At 36.3% G+C, this 20354-nt stretch overlaps 2 protein-coding genes across 2 annotated transcripts; one reads left to right on the top strand and one right to left on the bottom strand.

Annotated features, from left to right (window-relative positions):
- Positions 1-5769: 5769 nt before the first annotated feature.
- Positions 5770-7563, top strand: LOC127804990 (uncharacterized protein At1g66480). Its single transcript, XM_052342134.1, has one exon. It carries the CDS (start codon positions 6270-6272, stop codon positions 6786-6788), a length of 519 nt encoding a protein of 172 aa, XP_052198094.1. The 5' UTR covers positions 5770-6269; the 3' UTR covers positions 6789-7563.
- A 925-nt stretch (positions 7564-8488) lies between these two features.
- LOC127804991 (uncharacterized) lies at positions 8489-9291 on the bottom strand. Its single transcript, XM_052342135.1, has one exon. The coding sequence runs from the start codon at positions 9108-9110 to the stop codon at positions 8880-8882; it is 231 nt and encodes a 76-aa protein (XP_052198095.1). The 5' UTR covers positions 9111-9291; the 3' UTR covers positions 8489-8879.
- Between the last annotated feature and the right edge of the window lie 11063 nt (positions 9292-20354).

Raw genomic sequence — 20354 nt, forward strand, 5'->3', positions numbered from 1 at the left:
TTGATGTGTTCTTTGAACAAGCGCACTTTGAGAGAGGTGAAATCCTTGTTCTTACCTTGCAGAGGATAATATTTATCTTTACCTCTTTTTTTCATATCACATTCTTAAAATTGGGACCTGGCTAGACTCCAATACATTAAGTAGCTATTGTGGTACTGCCAATCAGAATCTTGTTCCAGCAAATTGCTCATAAAAGGCATAGATTGCTATCTGTGTCTTCACTCTTATCCTTAGATCATTCTTTGGAACTGGGATAATGAACCTAGAACTGAAACTCCTCCCAATGGAGCATATTGTTTATCTCTCCTTCAATCCAAGCAGCCTGTTATGCAAATATAAGTTGCAATTTTTTTAGTAAATACAATTCTTTTAACTCTTGTTGCTGTTCATCTCTTTGGAAGAAGCTACAATTATATCATGTGATAGGGGTGACCAAAATTTTGGATTAACCGAACTAACTGACTGAAATTGTTGGTTCGATTTGGTTAGTTTTTTATTACAGTTCGGTTCAATTATTTTCCTTGGAATTTTCGATTAGTTCGGTTTAGTCCGGTTAGTTCTAATAAAATAACCGAACTAATCAAACCGACTGAAGTAATATAACTTAGTTTGGAATTTTCTTAAAACTTAGTTTTGTGTCGAATGTTGTAATATAATTTGGTTTGGTAATTTCTTTGTTGCTTAGAGTTGTTGATATTTTGAATTGTTATTGACTAAATGTCATGGTTTTCATTTAGCGATCAAGTTATAAAAAACAAAAATATGCATTCTCTTTAAATTTCGGTTAACCAACCAAATTGAAGTTTTCTTTCGTCGGTTGGGGTAAATCATGTTTGGTCTGTTCGGTTTTTGGATTTCCGTCGGGTTGGTACCAAATGCTCACCCCCTGCATGTGATCACTCTGTCTTAAGTTTCCCTGTAATCCTCTAAATTAATTTTACTCCTTTTTTTTTTTTTTTTCAAAGATCAGCTTTCCTTTAGCATGCAATATAATGGAAAAACTTGATGGCTTATTCAACCAAGTGGCTCCAGGATTTGCATCCATCTGTGTCCTATCATCACTATATTTGACTTACATTGTGTTAATGTTTGTGCTTCCATGCTGCTCCTAGATTAGGTTTCCCTATTGTCAAGTTTTAACTCTATATCCATGCCAAGTTTTGCTCTGAAACATCCTGTATAGTTTTTACTTTACCTGTGTACGCTTAAATTTGGGGAGTTTTCCCTTCACTTTGGATAACTATAACAACTTCTGGAAAATGTTGAAAGGCCACTATCTTTCCTGAAAGGATGAGCATTTTTTACTTTATTGGTTGAGGATTCAATGGAGATTCTCTCCCCAGCCTTTACACCTAAAGCCAGCCCCATGAGCCGATGAAAGATATTGGCCTTGCCTTCATGTTATGCAAGTGTGAGAGAACATGATAATTAGGTGCAAGTTATTTGCTGAATGGCTAGGAGTCAGCTGAACAAGGGCTGGTTTTTACATAATGCTCTTGCTCTGCATGCTTTTTCCATAACAACTAGAGGTACATACCAGGCTTCACTTATATGTTAATCAAGTGGAGAAAATAATGGTTTTCGGTACATATCATTTGGGTTCTTTTTCATTCCGGAGGGTAGGTATTATGCTGAGTTTATGCCTTATCTGTTTTCTGAACTTACTCTGCAGGTTGCTTTTATTTTTTAAAACTATCCTTGTGCTACACTTATCCTGGAAGAAGATGGATCTTTGAATGGTTGGCTGGCATCTATTTGTTAAATGAAGGGCAGTTAAAATGCATACAATTTTTTTTTTTTTCCTTTGTTTTGTAACGTGAGATATCTAGACCTTCGGCCCAACCATCCCCATGAGCCCATGCAAACTGCCTTGTCCACATGAGCTAGGTAAAGCTCCACCACATGACAGGCAGAGCCCTGCAGCAGCTACAAATTTTAGGGGCTGAAAATTTTAGTTTTCCCAGTTCTTGTTAGCTTTGGCAAATAGATTATGCTTTTTTCATTACCTGCGCTGTGCGTTTGTTCAATCATGCGAGATGATGATTTACAAAGGTTGATGGACAGCGAATTTCAAACCTCTTGGACTCAACGCTGCAGCATGAGATAATCTGGAAACAGCGTTTGCAAGGTGAACTGCTGGAGTATACAAGTCTATGGCCAATCAGCTGACAAGAGGGCATGGTAGAGACCCTACATAATTATTATTTAATCACAGATGTTAAACTCCGTTCCCATTACTCAAATCATGAAGATGTCTAAATTTGAGTCCCTAAATTGTTAGAAATTGAGAAGAGAGGTAAACAGATGAGAAAAAGAAAACTCTCATGTTTGCCCATGCCAACACAGAATGAGCTTGTTTTCTAGTTTCCACCCTAACATAATACTATATTCTAATTTTCAGATGTTGTGGCCGATTCATCACAGCCAAGCATCTGTGTTTAGTTAAGGGGTTTCTTAACCATTCTATGTTCACTTACTTTTTCCCTCTTGTCAGGTGGAAGACATTCAGGATGGAACAGAAACTGATAAAAGGATAGCATCAGATTGCACAGACCAAACTTTTTTAAATGGGAGGTGAAGCTTTTAGTTGGTTCTGAGGCCTTTGCATTATTCTCTCTGTAATTAAGTTGAAGCTTTTATTGGATGTATTTTTAGAACAACTTTGCATTGATTTCATAATCCCTGTTGAGTGATCTGTTCTTGTTCTATTGTGTTGTGGTTCCCCATCACATACCTTGAACCCACCCCTTGTTCCATCTTCAATCTCTCTTTGTTGCACTGGCTTTTCAAAGCTATGATTCAAAATGAGGATTGAGGAAACCCTTCCCGACAAACAATGCACTGGCAAGGGAGCTTGGACCAAGCAGGAACACCAGAAGCATACTGATTACATTAAAACTCATGGTTAATGCAGATGGTGCACCTTTCTGGAGGTTGCAGATAATTACACTAGTTAATTCTGGTTCGAATCTCACTTTCACATGTTCTTTTTCTCATGTTTGTTTTCTTTGTCAATTGCATGTTTCTTACTAACGGTGTTCCATGTGGCTGTGGGTTATATAGATGACTGGATCACAGTAATAAAAGATGCTATTTGAGATGGGTAAGCCATCCAAGATGGGCCATCCAAGGCTATGCATGAAACGCGCAACTCTGGTCAAGATGAAGACGACCTCATCATCAAGCTCAATGCCCTTCTTTTGGTAAAGGGTACCTACCATCTCGCCCTTCTTGCACTACAGATGAGAAACTGCTTTGTGGAGTAGAAGCTTTGAATTTGATGGTCGCATGGGTATACTGATGATTATGATGTGAGTGCTTAAAATATTATATGAAATTTATCTGGGATCTTACAATAAGCGTCAATTCTCATGTGATAGTCACGTGGAATAACTTCTATTAAACAGTTGCAACTTATGGGAACAATTGTCTTGCGAATATGTTTAATTCCGGTTTTAAGGTAACTTGTCTTTCATTTGGAACAAAATATTTAGTAAAAATGGTTTAGAAAGATCAGAAGTTGTGTAGGATTATCCCTGTCGTTAGATTTATGTTGCGCAGGGTAGTACCCCTTAGCATTCGTTTTGAAGGGGATATCAGTATAACTTTTAGTATGTTGAGAAAAGAAACTGTGACTTAGTAAAGCCTCAACAGAGTGTAATTTACTGTATATATAAAAAATGTGAGAGGTTGTTGCATATTATGACTTACGTGGACGGTGATACTGTAAGGCCCAATTCAAACCAACACATGTGGTATAAAAAATATATATAATATTTACATATGAAAATTTCATATGAAGTTATTAGGATCATAACCTGAAACGTGTTAAACTTTGCCAATCATTTATTAGCACACATGATTATTTGATTTGTTTTAAAATTCAATCCTCCCATAACAAGATAATAGGGAACTTAAGGTTAATGTACATCACTCACAAGTTGATTACAACAATAAGAGAAAAACACACTAGAACACTAAACTTGCACCATCTTTTCCTTTCCTTCCGAGCTTGAGCTTGATGAACCTAGAACATTTGAATATTTCAAGGAAATGAAATACTCAGGTTAGATTGTTATATCTATGCAAGGGTTTAAAACTAACTTTATGCGTATAAATGCAAAATGCAGATATGTATGCTCTAGGTGGATGTGATGCCAAGGTGTTGCAATCACCCTGTCCAACAATATCATGTAACATGACCTAACAACACGGCCAAGTGAAGATTTCTTTCACCCATGATAATCACAATTAGTCCATAAGTCACACATAGTGATGCATGAAAATATAGAAAAAAAAATATGCGTACCGAATAAAAGAACGTGATATGTACATGCAATCACTATCAATGTGATGCATGAAATATAGAAAAGAAACATGTGTACCAAATAAAAGAACATGATGTGCACATGCAATCACTATCAATGTGCCCAACAATATGCTCAATATGTAGGAAGGACATTTTAAGAAACCACTCATCTTCGGGTTCATTGGAAAGTACCGTTTACATGCAAATCGAGAATGTTTACTATCAAAACACGAGTTTTTGTAAGGTAAATGTTAAATATTTTTACATGAAAGTGTGAGAATTGAAATAAAGGTAATTGTTGCAAAATTTCAAGAAAAAAAAAAAAGGTTACATGCGCCCTCAAGCGCTCTGGGAAAGGGTCTCACGTGCTGCCATACGCAACCTCTTCCAAGTACGTGAAGCTCACGCGCTGCCTTCTGTTTTCAACCAACTTCTGTTTTTCCCACTCTTTCAACTATAACTCAACCATTTTAACTTTGATTTTATCCTCATTTTTTTCTATAGCTTTATTTTTTCATGCTCTATAGGATTATAAACTTAAATCGTACTTACCTCGGGGTTTTGGTGGCCTTTGTCATACTTTAAGATATTGGCTCGGGACACCTGTCGAGGCTTTTCTTTCTCAGTCTTTGGGCAGAACTTCCTCCTATTTTTGGTAGAATTTCTCTCTCCAAATGTCCTTCCTCCACTCCCTTTTGGTATGGCTAAATTCTTCTCCACCAAACCTTGATTTATAGAAATGTTCATTCAATCTCATTTCGCCATTTATTTCTCCGAAATCATTACTAATTATAGCTTTTGTCACTTGGTGTCACAAGATTAGGCCACTTGATCTTGAGATTTGAGTCTCATGATTTCTTTTTCATGTGTCACAATCTTATGGTGTCAAGTGTTATCTAGATTAAGCTTCATCATTACTTAGATTTTAGAGATTTGGTTGTAATCACGACTCATCATTGCTCCACATTGTGATACATCTCCAAAGTACTAAGTGTCTCAAAATCATGACTCATTATTGCTTCATCATGTGATACATTCTCAACGTGCCAAGTGTCTCATCCTTATCTTTATCAAACCGCCGGTTCGATCGATTTAACTAACTCAAGTCTTTAGTTATGAATTTTTAGAATTTACACTTCATCCCTACTTCTTTCATTATTTATGCCCCTCAAGTCGAAAACGTCTTGCACCCTGAGCTTTCTTATGATCATGTTAGTTTTAGCCTTAAAATTTCAGATTATATTCTATCAAATCTACAATCGTCGTTTACCTTTCAAAGTTAACCAATCTATATTACAGATACTCTGCATCCTTATCATTTCATCCGACTGTACTTGGCAGAGTTGACGTCGGCAAACTTTTTTCAATCAGCCCGGCCCTTATCCGTCCGCTGGCCAACTCCAAAGAGTTCTCTGAGGATTCACACACTATGCATAGCCCCACCGTCCTCGCCAGCTTTACTTTTCCATTTAAAGGGTGGACAATATGTCATGGGTTCCTACGGCTTTTCTTATTGGGATTATATAAAGGTGAGGACAAAGCTTGGCTTAGCATCATTGTAAGTTAATCTTTCGTCCTCCTCAATTAGATTTAAGTCCGTGATGTTGAGTTTTCCCACTTCATTATCAGCTTTTGTCTTTCGATTTTGACACTCCTCCATTAAGATCTTGCAGTTGAATTTCAACACATTCACGCACCACTAAGTGATTGGCCGCGTGAAAAATGGGATTCCTATAATTCCTCTTACACCACATAAGTCATATCACATGGATAAAATATGTAGCATTACTCATAAATGAACAAAAACAATGGCATGAAATTACTTTGAAAAGCTTTTTCTGTTCAAGTTGGGGAAAAAGGAAAGCAATTTTTATGTGCACAGGCTGGTTCATCCACAAAACTTTATCTATATATTTGATGGTTGAAAGGGAGAGAGGAGCAGAGATAGAGAGAAGCAGCCATGGGGAACAACCTAGGAGTAGGGAAGAAAGCTAAGGTGATGAAGATCAATGGCGAAACCTTCAAGACAAAGACTCCGACGAAAGCATGTGAAATAGTGAAGGACTACCCAGATCATGTGTTACTGGAATCAGAGGCCGTCAAGCAATTTGGGATAAGAGCTAAGCCGCTAGAGCCACAAGAAGAGCTGAAGCCGCGGAAGATCTATTTCCTGGTCGAATTGCCTAAGCCACCGGAGGGAAAGGTGCCGAGGAGGGCACAGTCCAGCGTGCACATGAGCGCCAAGGACCGGCTGGAGTGCCTGATGCTGTCCCGGAGGTCAGTTTCCGACCTGTCGAGAATGAGACCAGCCGGTCTTCCTCCGGCTGGACCCGGCTCCAGGCCTGTACAGCAGGTGAAGGTAAGGCTGCCAAAGGCTCAATTGGCCAAGCTTGTTGAAGAGAGCAGAGATGAAGCAGAGGTGGCTGAGAAGATCATTGATCTTTATATGGACAAAGCAAATAAGGCAGTGGCCACCTGATATTGGCAGCAATATTAGGGAAAGCTCCAAAACTTGTGAGTTGTGATTTTCTTTTCATTAGCAGAGGTAATCATGTAATTATAGTAGAAAATGCTTAGAAATGTACAGAATTGGGTACCAAACATGAGCAAACCCATCGATGGTGAAGTCAGTCAACTACCTTATTTCGAGGGTTGTTTACCCAATCATCCGAGTCATAATTGGTTATTTATAGCAAAAGGAAAAGAAGAAAAAATTAGCCCCGACCGAAGTTGCCAATTAAGCAGCTCCACCCTTTGGAATTAACCGCTCACTCACCGGCCGGAAACGGTAACTATTTTGTCTGATCATCGCGAGGCGAAGTGGGAAGAAGATTCCCATCAGAATCATACAAAATTTTCCCGGAAAAGTCCAAGGGGCGGCACTTTTCTCCCATGATGATCGTCCTCCTCCACAGGGCTTCATCATCTTCTTCTTCCTCCTGCGCCTCCTCGTCCTGCGCCTTCCTCCAAGAAATCAGCTTCACCATTGAAAGAGCTCTGCTGCTTATATCGCTGCGAAGCCTCGAGAGCGGCCGCTTGTCGCCCAGGTGCACTGTTCTCTGCTCGTTGCGGAAGCTGTGAGAGCCACATAGGAATGTCACAATTGAGAATACGGAGAGAACCCCTGCTATTACAACACAGAGCGATGCTAGCGGCGAGCAAAAGAATGGAAGATTTTGCATGGGAAAGCTTGGTAGAGGCCTCGCCATTGCAGCAAAATTAAACAGAATGAAGCTCTATGAGAGAGAGAGAGAGAAAGACAAAGAGATGAGGGAGGGAGGGAGAGAGGGGGGGGGGGGGGGGGGGGGCGCAAATGGTGGTGTTGCATTTAATGAGATGCCAATGGCCTCCATTAAATATAAGACAGATGATCGAGCGGAAAAGCAATGATCACTGTGCTGCTGAACTTGCAGGGAAGACCTGGTGGTCCATTTGCAAGACCCAACCTTTCCAATGGAAAGGCGACACGTAGGTTTCATTGAACTGTACTGATGATGACATGCAAGTGTCTGATTGGGCAATGAATAATATAATGCGCCGTGTTTTACCAGTCAGTCACATGGAGTTGGTTGACGCTGGAGTAGACTTTCAAGTCTTGGGTTGGGTCTCTGTAATTAGTCCACAAAATATTCCAAAGTTAAGAAGTTAAGCCTATGTGTGGTCATTGCAAGGACCTGGTCGTCTGTTAATTAAGCAGTAGCCATACGTCTCAACCTGTCAGCAATCAGCTAATGGCAAGCCTCCATGGATGGACATGGACCCGTGCATGAAGGACACATCTCTTGCAAGAAAAGAACCACAACCACCACCACCAGTTTTACTTTTCTATTTGGAAAATATATATATATATATATATATTTATATAGCTTTCCCTTTATCTTTTCTCTCTTTCCCAGTACTGTTAGATATATAACATGTCAACTGAGTTCTAGAGCCAGTGCAGCGCAAGTTGTTTGGATTTGGACCCATTTGAGCACAAATGAAGTTCATCGTATGTGTGGAGTGATTGAGACATGGCGTTAAGGAGGAGAGGAGAACGTTCTTAATTAATCTATTCTCTCTGCATCAAGCAGAGAAGGTACTGTATGTACCTTTGCTTCTTTTGGGCACGAAGAAGTAAACTTACTAGTGCTAGGAAAGATGCTTCTAAGCAAAGACTATACTGATACAGCGAGAGGGAGCCAAATATTGAAATTAACCACCCAAACATATATGCATATGCTTTTTCTTCATTTTTGCATCATTATCCTTAGTTTCCGCGTGGCTCGTACTTATATTACAATCGCAAGAACCGGTTAGATGCAGAAGTCATTTACTCTCAATTTAATCACGATATTTATAGTAATACCAGAATTCAGATTTTCTTGAAACTCGATTACTGTACTGATGCAATTAGAACTACCAACAGATATATAATGCAAACAAAAATGGAAATCCAATTCCATTTATGATACGTACTAAAACATGCCATAGAAAACACAACTGCTTTATTACAAGTATCGGTATACTTGGAAGTCTTAAGAGCATAATAAAAGCTCGACGGGCGGCGGAGGAAGGCATGTCGATGTCGTCAAATGGGGATGGCACTGGAAACGGAAGGGTAAATGACGGTGGCGGGATGGGCCATGATGCGGCGGCCCTTGGCGTGGCGGAAGCAGTAGACCAGGGCACCCACCGGCCACTCCACCACGGCGGCGGCCGCGAACGCCAAGAACCCCAGCGTTGGACCCACCACCTTGCACCGGCATGGATTACTGGTGGTGCCGCACTCTACGCATAGCGGAATCCCAACTCCAGCCATTGCTACGATTGCTTTGCTTAATTAATTAATTATTCACTCTCTGCTCTGCTCTGTGAACGAACGAATGTATCAGAAGAGTAGTAGTGCTGAATTAAGTTGGAGCGTCTAAAATGGCCGTCCATACATAAATATGTATATATATATATATATATATGAATCTTAATTACGTATCAAAATGGTAAATGGTGGCGGAGTTGGAGAGATGTATCTAAATTTTTAACGCCGCCAATGCTTCTTCAGTTCCTTTTGGATTAATTTGGATTTGGATAGGCATGCAGGCGTACGTGTCGCCTGATGAGAGTACCTGCTAATGTTTGTATTATACACGTGTTAATGTACCCGCTGGAGATCCGACACGCGTAAAGCATCTCCCTGCTCTCCTCCCTATGACTCAAAGAATAAGGCTGCATATCTTTATATATATATATATATATATATATAAGTAAGATAATCTCTTCTCATAGTTGACTCACACAGTTTGTGTTAATTTTTTTTTATCCCTGTTTACATTTAATTTATTAAATTCTAATACATCAAAAAATAAATTATTTAATTTATTAAATACAACAGATTCTAATATACCAAAAAAATAAATTATTCAATTTATTGAATATAGTAGTTCTAATAGATCAAAAATTAAATTATTTAATTTATTGAATATAACAGATAAATATTTAAGAATTAAAAAATAAAAAAATATATCATAGACACATTAAAGATTGAAAAGTTTTTGAAATTTATTCAGGTTGGTAAGTATGGTTAATGATGGTTTTAGCATTAATTCTTCAAACAGATAAATATTATCGAATGTACAACTATCTATTAAAATTAGGAAGACGAAGACTTAATAAATTGACTATGTTAATTTATCTTTTGTTCCCAAGCTATTACTCTGCTTACATTCAATTTATTGAATACAATAAGTTTCAATGTATCAAAAAATAAATTATTTAATTTATCGAATACAACAGTTCCAATGCATCAAAAAATAAATTATTCAATTTATTGACTACAATAGATAAATATTTAAGAATTAAAAAATAAAAAAATATATCTTAGACACATTAAATAGTGATGAAAAACTTTTGAAATTTATTCAGCTTAGTAAGTATAGTTAATGATAGTTTCAACGTTAATTCTTCAAACAAATAAATATTACTAAACGTACAACTATCAATTATCTTTATATATATAAAAGATAGTCATTACTAATAATTGACTCACACAATTTTTTGCCTAAACTGTGCTAATTTTTTTTCCCCAAGCTATTACTCTACCTACATTCAATTTATTGAATTCCAATGCATCAAAAAATGAATTATTCAATTTATTGAATACATCAGGTTCCAATACACCAAAAAATGAATTATTCAATTTATTGAATACAGCAGTTCCAATGCATCAAAAAATAAATTATTCAATTTATTGAATATAACAAATAAATATTTAAGAATTAAAAAATCAAAAAATATATCTTAGACACATTAAACAGTGATGAAAAGCTTTTGAAATTTATTTAGCTTGGTAAGTATAGTTAATAATGGTTTTAACGTTAATTCTTCAAACAGATAAATATTATTAAATGTACGACTATCAATTAAAACCAGGAAATTGGGAGACTTAATAAATTGACTGTGCTAATTTATTTTTTTTTTCAAGCTATTATTCTGCTTACATTCAATTTATTGAATACAACAGATTCTAATGCACCAAAAAATAAATTATTCAATTTATTGAATACAACAGATAAATATTTAGGAATTAAAAAATAAGAATATATCTTAGACACATTAAATAGTGATGAAAAGCTTTTAAAATTTATTCAGCTTGCTGATAAGTATAGTTAATGATGGTTACAACGTTAATTCTTCAAGCAGATAAATATTACCAAATGTATAACTATCAATTAAAACTATGAAGGTGGAGACTTAATAAGTTGACTATGCTAATTTTTTTTTTTCCGCGCTATTACTCTACTTAAATTTAATTTATTGAATACAACAAGTTCCAATACACCAAAAAATGAATTATTCAATTTATTAAATACAGCAGTACCAATGCATCAAAAAATAAATTATTCAATTTATTAAATACAACAGATACATTTTTAGGAATTAAAAAATAAAAAAATATATCTTAGACACATTAAACAGTAAAACTTTTAAAATTTATTCAACTTGGTAAGTATGGTTAATGATAGTTTCAACGTTAATTCTTCAAACAAATAAATATTACCAAATATACAACTATCAATTAAAACGAGGAAGGCAGAGACTTAATAAGTTGATTGTGTTAATTTATTTTTTTTCCAAGTTATTACTCTGCTTACATTCAATTTATTGAATATAGTAGGTAGTAGACAGGATATTGTGCATGCAATAATTAATTCATCTTATTTATGACGACATTGCAAGGTGTTGAAATTGAAAAGGAATATGATACTCCAAAATCTCATTGATAACGATCATAATGCTGACTTGAAAAAAAATTCTGAATGGATATCAAGCATCAGTGATGGGATTTTAGGTGGCCGAAATGATAGACATGCAACTGTGGAAATACTGAATGATATTTTGGTACGTGGGTCCGATAGTATGATTGAATCTATTGTTGAGACCACTTACTCGTCGTTTTCAAACAATGTTGATAATACATCCTACTTGCAAGGTAGGGTCATTCTTGCACCAACAATATTGGATGTCGTTGAATCTCCTAACGATTACATGGTTTTTATTAGTGATTGTGAAGGAACGACATACTTCAGTTCAGATACGATTTGTAGGTTAGATACAAAATGTTGATTTGTTGGAAGATCTTCATTCCACATAATTTTTAAACAATATCAAATGTTCTGGTGTCCCTAACCACAAGTTGAGATTAAAGGTTGGTATTCCGGTTATGTTCTTGAGGAACATTGATCATACTACGAGACTTTGCAATGGGACTAGGCTAATTATTACAAGACTTGGAAATCACGTCTTGGAGGCTACAATGGTACTAATGTAAGGCATAAAGTGTTCATTTAGAGAATGTCATTGACTCTGTCCGATACAAGGTTGCCCTTCAAATTTCAACGAAGACAATTTCCCTGATTGTTTCATACGCCATGACTATCAATAAGAGTCAAGGCTAGTCTTTGACTCATGTAGGTTTTTTTTTTTTAAAGAAACATGTGTTTAATCATGGGCAACTGTACGTTGTAATATCAAGAGTCATAAGTAACAATGGGTTGAAGATGCTAATATGTGATAAAGAGGGTGAACAAACAACTTCGACCACAAATGTTGTATACAAAAGAAGTCTTCCAAAATTTATTTTAATCACAATGAAACAAAATTGTTGTTTCTTCACTAATTCATGTAATATACTAAATTTGTTGTAATGTGTATTCCATTTTTTGAACTATTATTTTATACATATTTGTTGCAGAAAAACACTTACCAAAACAGAGGGTTAGAACAAAATATAAGCAAAACCAAAGAGATATCAAAAAAACCAGCCAAGAACACAAAAGAGTAACAATAAAAGAAACTCCCTGTAAAATAGCTTTTCAAGTCTTAGATTTGAATTTGTCTAGTTTGTACCACCCAGGTAACTCCAAAAATAGGGACACCAAGCCTCACATAAGCACTCAAGAAACAAGCCACGGAAACCCCCAAATCGGAGCCCAAAACCCTCTCAGCCAGAACACAAAAACTTCTCCTAAAAAAAACCACACAGGTTATGTTCACAACAAGATCCACCAAGGAACAAGAATGATCACAAGGATATGGGACGAAGAGCAATACCAGAAAGCTTACCTCAAAAGGATCTGCCGAACCAAATAAATAGAGGCTACTCACCAATCGATCAAAGGGCTTCCAAAGGAAAGGAAGACAACTGCCATGAAAATGAGATTTGGTAGAAAAGGGAAAAGCCAACTCATGAAGATTGGCCATCAAAGGAAAATATCGAGAGAGCAAAGTGAGAGAGAGTTCAGTCATTAGATAAGGGTAAAGAAAGCAGAAAAAATGGGCTTTATATATAACGGTGCTAAGGCACGGTTGGAGGGCCATTTAGCTTGGGCTTGGGCTTCCTTAAGCCTTGAGCAAATGGGCTCAGCCCATTTCTCGTCCAAAGACTTAATTAAGGGCTTATGGCCCGACTTTTTAATGAGCTGCCAATGGGTGGTACGAAAAAATGGACGGTACTTCAATCCTTGCCCGAAGCCTATGAAGATAAACCCGAAAAGAAATTTGTCATAGCCTTGGGTCTCATTGGGAAACAAAAAACAACAAATCTCCACCTGATTCCCAATGAGGCCAGCAAACAAAACAGAAAACATATGCAACAGGATGCAAATGATGCAACAAATGCATAAGCAATTATCAAGTAACCTTACCAATGTTAAGTAGATCTAAGTAGTTTTTAAATTTAGCCACAGGCAAAATTTTAGTTCCCATATCAGCAGGATTATATTCAAAAAGCATTTTTTCCAATCTAATAATGTTTTGAGATATAATATCACGAATAAAATGCAATCTCACATCTATATGTTTGGTGCGTTCGTGAAAAATAGGATTTTTACATAAGTGAATTGCAGATTGACTATCAGAGAAAACAGTCACATTTTCATTAAGAACACATAGTTTATTTAGTAATCCCTTAAACCACAGGGCTTCCTTAATAGCCTCTGTAGCAGCAATGTATTCAGGCTCGGAGGTAGAGAGGGCAAGAATATGTTGAAACTGAGACTTCCAACTAATGCATGATTCACATAAAGTAAATACATAGGATGATGTGGACTTTCTATTATCTCTATCACCAGCATAGTCTGAATCAGTAAACCCTTTTAATCTCACATTATTGGACTTATGCTTATATATTAATCCTACATTATAGGTGCCTCTTAAATACTTCAATAACCATTTCACTGCTTCCCAATGGTAGGGACTTGGGTTTGTCATAAATCTACTAAAAGTACTAACTGCATATGCTAGGTCTGGCCTAGTGCATACCATAAGATACATGACAGAACCTATAGCATTTAAGTAAAGGATTCTATTCATATATTCCTTTTCTTCCTCATTATCAGGAGATTTATCTTTAAATAATATGAAATGGTTTCCTAAAGGTAAAGATATTGATTTACTATCATGCATGCCAAATCTTCTTAGGATTTTTAACACATATGCTGTTTGATGCAAAAATAACATAGAATTTGACCTATCTCTTTCAATTTCCATACCTAGGATCCTCTTGGCCATTCCTAGGTCTTTCATGTCAAATTCTCCACCTAATGCAGATTTTATGCTATTTATCTTTTTAACATCAGGACCAATAAGAAGCATATCATCAACATAAAGTAAAAGAAACACAGAGTCATTTATATTTTTATGTTGAAAATACAAGCAATGATCAAACTCACTTCTTTTAAAACCAATTGATTTAACAAATGAGTCAAAACATTTATACTACTGTCTTGGGGACTGTTTTAAACCATATAAGGATTTTTTTAAGAAACACACAAAGTCTGGTTTTCTTTTGTCTTCAAAACATTTGGGTTGATACATAAATTTTTTTTTTCTAAATCACCATGCAAGAAAGCAGTTTTCACATCTAGTTGTTCAAGTTCCCAGTCAAAATATGCAACTAATGCAAGCATGACATGAATGGTAGTGTACTTAACAACCAGAGAAAAAATCTCATTATAATCTACCCCTTCCTTTTGTGTGAATCCCTTAGCTACTAACCTAGCCTTAAACCTTATTAGTTCTCTATCAGTTGTACCTTCCTTAACCTTATAAATCCACTTGCAACCTACAATGGACTTATCCTTAGGTCTAGGGACTAATTCCCAAGTTTGGTTCTTGTTGAGGGAACTCATCTTCTCTTTCATTGTTTCTATCCATTCTTTTGAATATTTACTTCTTATGGCTTCCTCATATGTGTTAGGTTCATTTTCAGCTAAGTCTTAATAGCTAGCATAGGCTAATTCGAAATCTGATGCTAACCTTTGAGGTAACCTATGAGACATTCTTTCCATATCCCTAGCTAGTTGATAATCATAAACTGATGGCTAGTCATTAGGGAAATCTTCTATTGTTTCTCTCTCGTCATCTATTTCAGGTTGATTTTGACTCTCCACTTCACTAGAGGTTGAAGAAGTGTTCTCCACCTCATCTGAGTTTATAGGGGCTTGGGTTCTTGAGTTTTTCAACTCTTCTTGAGGACTCTTGTCCTCACTAATTTTGTCACCACTAGGCTTTGCACAAGGCATTTCTGATTCATTAAATTTGACATCTTTACTAACAATAATTCTTATTCCCTTTTGGTTTCTATCCCATAGCCTATACCCTTTGATTCCCTTAGGATATCCTAAGAAAACACATTTCCTAGCTCTAGACTCTAATTTTTCCTCATTTTGATAAGTGAAGGCAGCATAACCAAAGGTTCTAAGAATTAAATAGTTGGCACATTTTTCATAAAGAGTATCACCATTTAAAGCAGCTGAAGGAGTTAGATTAACTAGGTAACATGCAGTCATAACTGCTTCTCCCCATAATGACTTAGGTATATTTGAACTAATCATCATACACCTAACCTTGTCTAAAAGGGTCCTATTCATCCTCTCAACTACTCTATTCTGTTGAGGAGTATAGGGGACTGTTCTATGCCTAGTAACTCCATATTCCTTGCACAAATTATCAAAATCAGAATTACAGAATTCTAAACCATTGTCAGTCCTAAGGTATTTTATCTTCTTGTCAGTTTGATTCTCTATTTGAGTTTTCTAGTTTTTAAAACTTTTAAAAATTTCAGACTTATCTTTTAAGAGAATAACCCAAACTATCCTAGAGTAATCATCAATTATAGATAGAAAATACCTATTACCACCTAATGTGGGATTTGATGCTGGCCCCCAAAGATCTGAGTGAATATATTCTAAGGCTCTAGAGGCTTTATGAACATTAGAGGAGAAAGACAACCTATGATGTTTTCCAATGAGACAATGATCACAGAAAGGGATATCAGACACAAAGTCTTTACAAAAAACACCTTTATCACTTAGCAACTTAAGCCATTTAACACTCACATGTGCTAACCTGTTGTGCCACTTGATAGTGGCATCAGAATTGATTGATACAATATGGGATCCTAGATTATTAATTACCTCAGCATTTAATACATAAATCTCATTTCTCCTTACCCCCTTACAGACTACCATTTCTCCTTTAAACATTTTTAACACTCCATTTTCAATTTTTTCAGTAAGACCACTATTTTCTAATTCTCCCACTGAAATTAAATTCCTAGCCATTTCGGGTATATATATAACATCTTTTAATTTTAAAACATAACCAGTGTCTAACTTAATAGAGATCTCTCCTACCCCAATGATTTTATATGCTAGGTTACTACACACTATGGCATACCCACCTTCAGATTCATGCAGATTTTCAAACCAATGTTTTTGTGATGTAACATGAAATGATGCACCTGAATTTAAGATCCATTCATGCATGTTTGATCTAGCAGTAACATTTATTTCAGTGGAATCAGAATCTAATAGCATGTATACTTCACTAGGATCATATGAGGTTACTACATTAGCTTCTTCTTGATCCTTACCCTTTTCTTTATTTTTGTTTTTCTCTGCATTGCAATCTTTAATAAAGTGCCCAATTTTACCACACCCATAGCATTTTTTACCCTTCCCTCAGTTTTTGGATTTGGACCTACTTCTACCCTTTTTTTTACCACCTCCCTCTTAATTTTTAGATTGGAACCTACCTCTCATCATATGGACCTCACCATGTTTTTTCTCATGTTTAAGTTCCATTTCTTTACTTCTTAAGAAATCTATAACAATTTCAGGTGTTAAGGTATCTCTATCATACTTAATGGCATTTTTTACCTCTTTATAGATATCTAGAATAGCATTTAATAAAATCACAGCCTTATATTCTTCAGATATTGTTTCACCACAATTAGTGATATCTTGAACTAATTTGTTGAAGACATATAAATTGTTATCTAGATTCTTAGAGGGGTCAATCTTAAAACTGAAAAAATTCTCTAACAAATAGAGTTTATTTGGTGTGGACTTTTTCACATATAATTTTTCCAATTTTTTCCATAACTCTTTAGTTGTGTCAAGTTTTCCTACTTTTCTTAACACTGAATCAGAGAGATGTAAGATTATTGAATTGTATGCCAATTCATCAGCTTTTAGTTTTTGTTCTTCTTTAGTACTTTCAAGATATTTACCATCTATGGCCTTAGATACTTTCTGTTGTACTAAAATTCCCTTCATTTTTTGTTGCCAAATAGAAAAGTCCCCCTTCCCATTGAAAACCCCCAATTTGAAGTGTGTGGTCATATTCACTAAGTATATGAATTTCACACAGAATATGCAGCCTAATTAAATTGATGCAAACACACAGTTTTAAAGATTTAATTCAAGCAAGCAGATTCACAAAAGGATAACAAACAGAATCGGAACATGACTAAATAGGGTAGAGAAAACTGATTTACAAAGTAAACAGTATTCTAGACTTGTTTTGGATACAGCCAAGTAACTGATATCACACACAGTAGATTATTCACTCAACAAAGTATATATCGGCAAACAAAAAAAAAATAAAAATTGGAGAACAGTAACTGCAAAACAAACAACTCAAATAAACTGATACAAAATTTACCGAGCTATATCTCAATAGTGAGATCTAGAGTGAAGTCGGGTCGGATCTTGCGGACCTGCCGACCTCCATGCGCCAAAGTCTGCCAACTACACGCGCCGTCATCGGCCGGAGAGTAGACTGACACGCACCGGTTAGGGCGAAGCTACTCAGATGAACGATCACAGATCTGGGGTTGGTTTACCCCGAATCACTCACTGCACAAAGCAATAGGAGTTAAACGATTTGAGTTCCAACGTAAACCCTAGAACCACTTACCGTGTAAATCAATCGAGAAAACCATAGGGGTTTTTCGATTAGGTTTTGATTTTGCACAACCCAAGAGCCACACAAGGCTCAGATACCATTTGTTGCGGAAGAACACTTACCAAAACAGAGGGTTAGAACAAAATATAAGCAAAACCAAAGAGATATCGAAAAAACCAGACAAGAGCACAAAAGAATAACAATAAAAGAAACTCCCTATAAAATAGCTTTTCAAGACTCAGATCTGGATCTGTCCAGTTTGTACCACCCAAGTAACTCCAAAAAATAGGGACACCAAGCCTCACGGAAGCACTCAAGAAACAAGCCATGGAAACCCCCAAATCGGAGCCCAAAACCCTCTCGGCCAGAACACCAAAACTTCTCCCAAAAAAAAAACCACATAGGTTATGTTCACAACAAGATCCACCAAGGAACAAGAACGATCACAAGGATGTGGGATGAAGAGCAGTACCAGAAAGCTTACCTCAAAAGGATCTGCCGAACCAAATAAATAGAGGCTACTCACCAATCGATCAAAGGACTTCCAAAGGAAAGGAAGACAACTGCCATGAAAATGAGATCTAGCAGAAAATGGAAGAGCCAACTCACGAAGATCGGCCATCAAAGGAAAATATTATGAGAGCAAAGTGAGAGAGAGTTCGGCCGTCAAATAAGGGTAAAGAAAGCAAAAAAACTGGCTTTATATGTAATACCCCGAGAGCCCAGAGAAGTTAGTATATATCGAGGATAATGTAAGAAAGGAAACAACACCAGTTGAATACCTTTTGGGTTGAATGTTGGCAAAGAACTCCCAAGTTAAGCGTGCTTGACCTGGGGCAATCCAATGATGGGTGACCCCCCTAGGAAGTTCGTGTAGGCCCATCAGGGTAAGTTGTTCCGGTCCTTCCTATCGCTCAAACGGGATGTTACATTATATATGACGGTGCTAGGGCACGGCTGGGGGGAGGGGCATTTGGCTTGGGCTTGGGCTTCCTTAAGCCTTGAGCAAATGAGCTCAGCCCATTTCTCGTCCAAAGACTTAATTAAGGGCTTATGGCCCGACTTTTTAATGGGCTGCCAATGGGTGGTATGAAAAAATAGACGGTACTTCAATTCTTGACCGAAACCTATGAAGATAAACCCGAAAAGAAATTCATCATAGCTTTGGGCTTCATTGGGAAACAAAAATAACAATATTTTTGTTGAATATTGTATCCCGTGCATCGCACGGGTCGAGAACTAGTTTATAGGTTAAATTATTATAGATTAGTAAAAGTAGGTGCCATGCTTCCATGTTTTTTTAGAAATTATGATATTAATTATCATGGCTAAACCAATTGGGTAGCAGTCGAATCGATTGAACTTGTTTGGCTTCTACCATTGCTTAGATTGATTTAGAGCTAATGCTAAACCACCATCTCTCTTTAAAGTCTTATTAGATTTCAATAACCATTTGATTTGACCATGGTTAAATGTCATTGATGAAAGCCAGAGAAATTCAAAGAGACAATGGGAGAGAGAAGAGAGAGTGAGGGAGTGAGTGAATAAGAATATTTTGGAGATTTTAAAATTTCTAATTACTACTATTATTATCTATCTAATAGTGGGAGAAAAATAAGATAAATTAAATAAAGTCGATAAATATTATGTCTTTTTTTTTAAGAAATACAAAATACCCACCTACATTTTCACTAAATGAGGACCAGCTATAACTTTCCATATTGTACATGCATAAAACATAATAACCCTAATTAACAAAGTTGGTGGACTCGGGGCCCATTTAAACATGGGTCGCTGTCTCTGAAAACAAGCCCATTGGACGATCATGTGCCATTGCTCTAGGGAGCCCCTCTCTATTGTCTTTTAGGGTAATAGTTGAGGAGTAATGTTAATTGAATAGAAATAATTTTATTAGTCAATTGAGTGGTTGACAACATGATACATTTTTTTAATTAATTAATAAAATTATTTAAATATTAAAAATAAAATAGAATAAAAACATTTATTTATTGTTGTTGCTTAACTATTGTCTTAGCGTTATCCATATATATATATATATAGTTAAAAAAACATATACCTCATTTTTTAAGTCTGTGTGAAATCAAATGTATTTATTAATAAGTGAAGAAGTGGGTGGGTGGGTGGTGTTAATTGGCGTATGATTAGCAAACATGCAATGCAGAGATGGTTGGCTATTAATGGCATGCACGGTGGGCAATCACTGGCTCCATGTCTCTAGCCACTCATTTTTGGTTGGTTGGTTGGTTGGTTGGTGGCCTTCCAAACCGAATTCAATATTCATCATTCGTGGTTGGGA

The sequence above is a fragment of the Diospyros lotus genome, chromosome 6 (assembly GCF_014633365.1).
Source record: "Diospyros lotus cultivar Yz01 chromosome 6, ASM1463336v1, whole genome shotgun sequence".
In the NCBI taxonomy this organism is placed as follows: Eukaryota; Viridiplantae; Streptophyta; class Magnoliopsida; order Ericales; family Ebenaceae; genus Diospyros; species Diospyros lotus.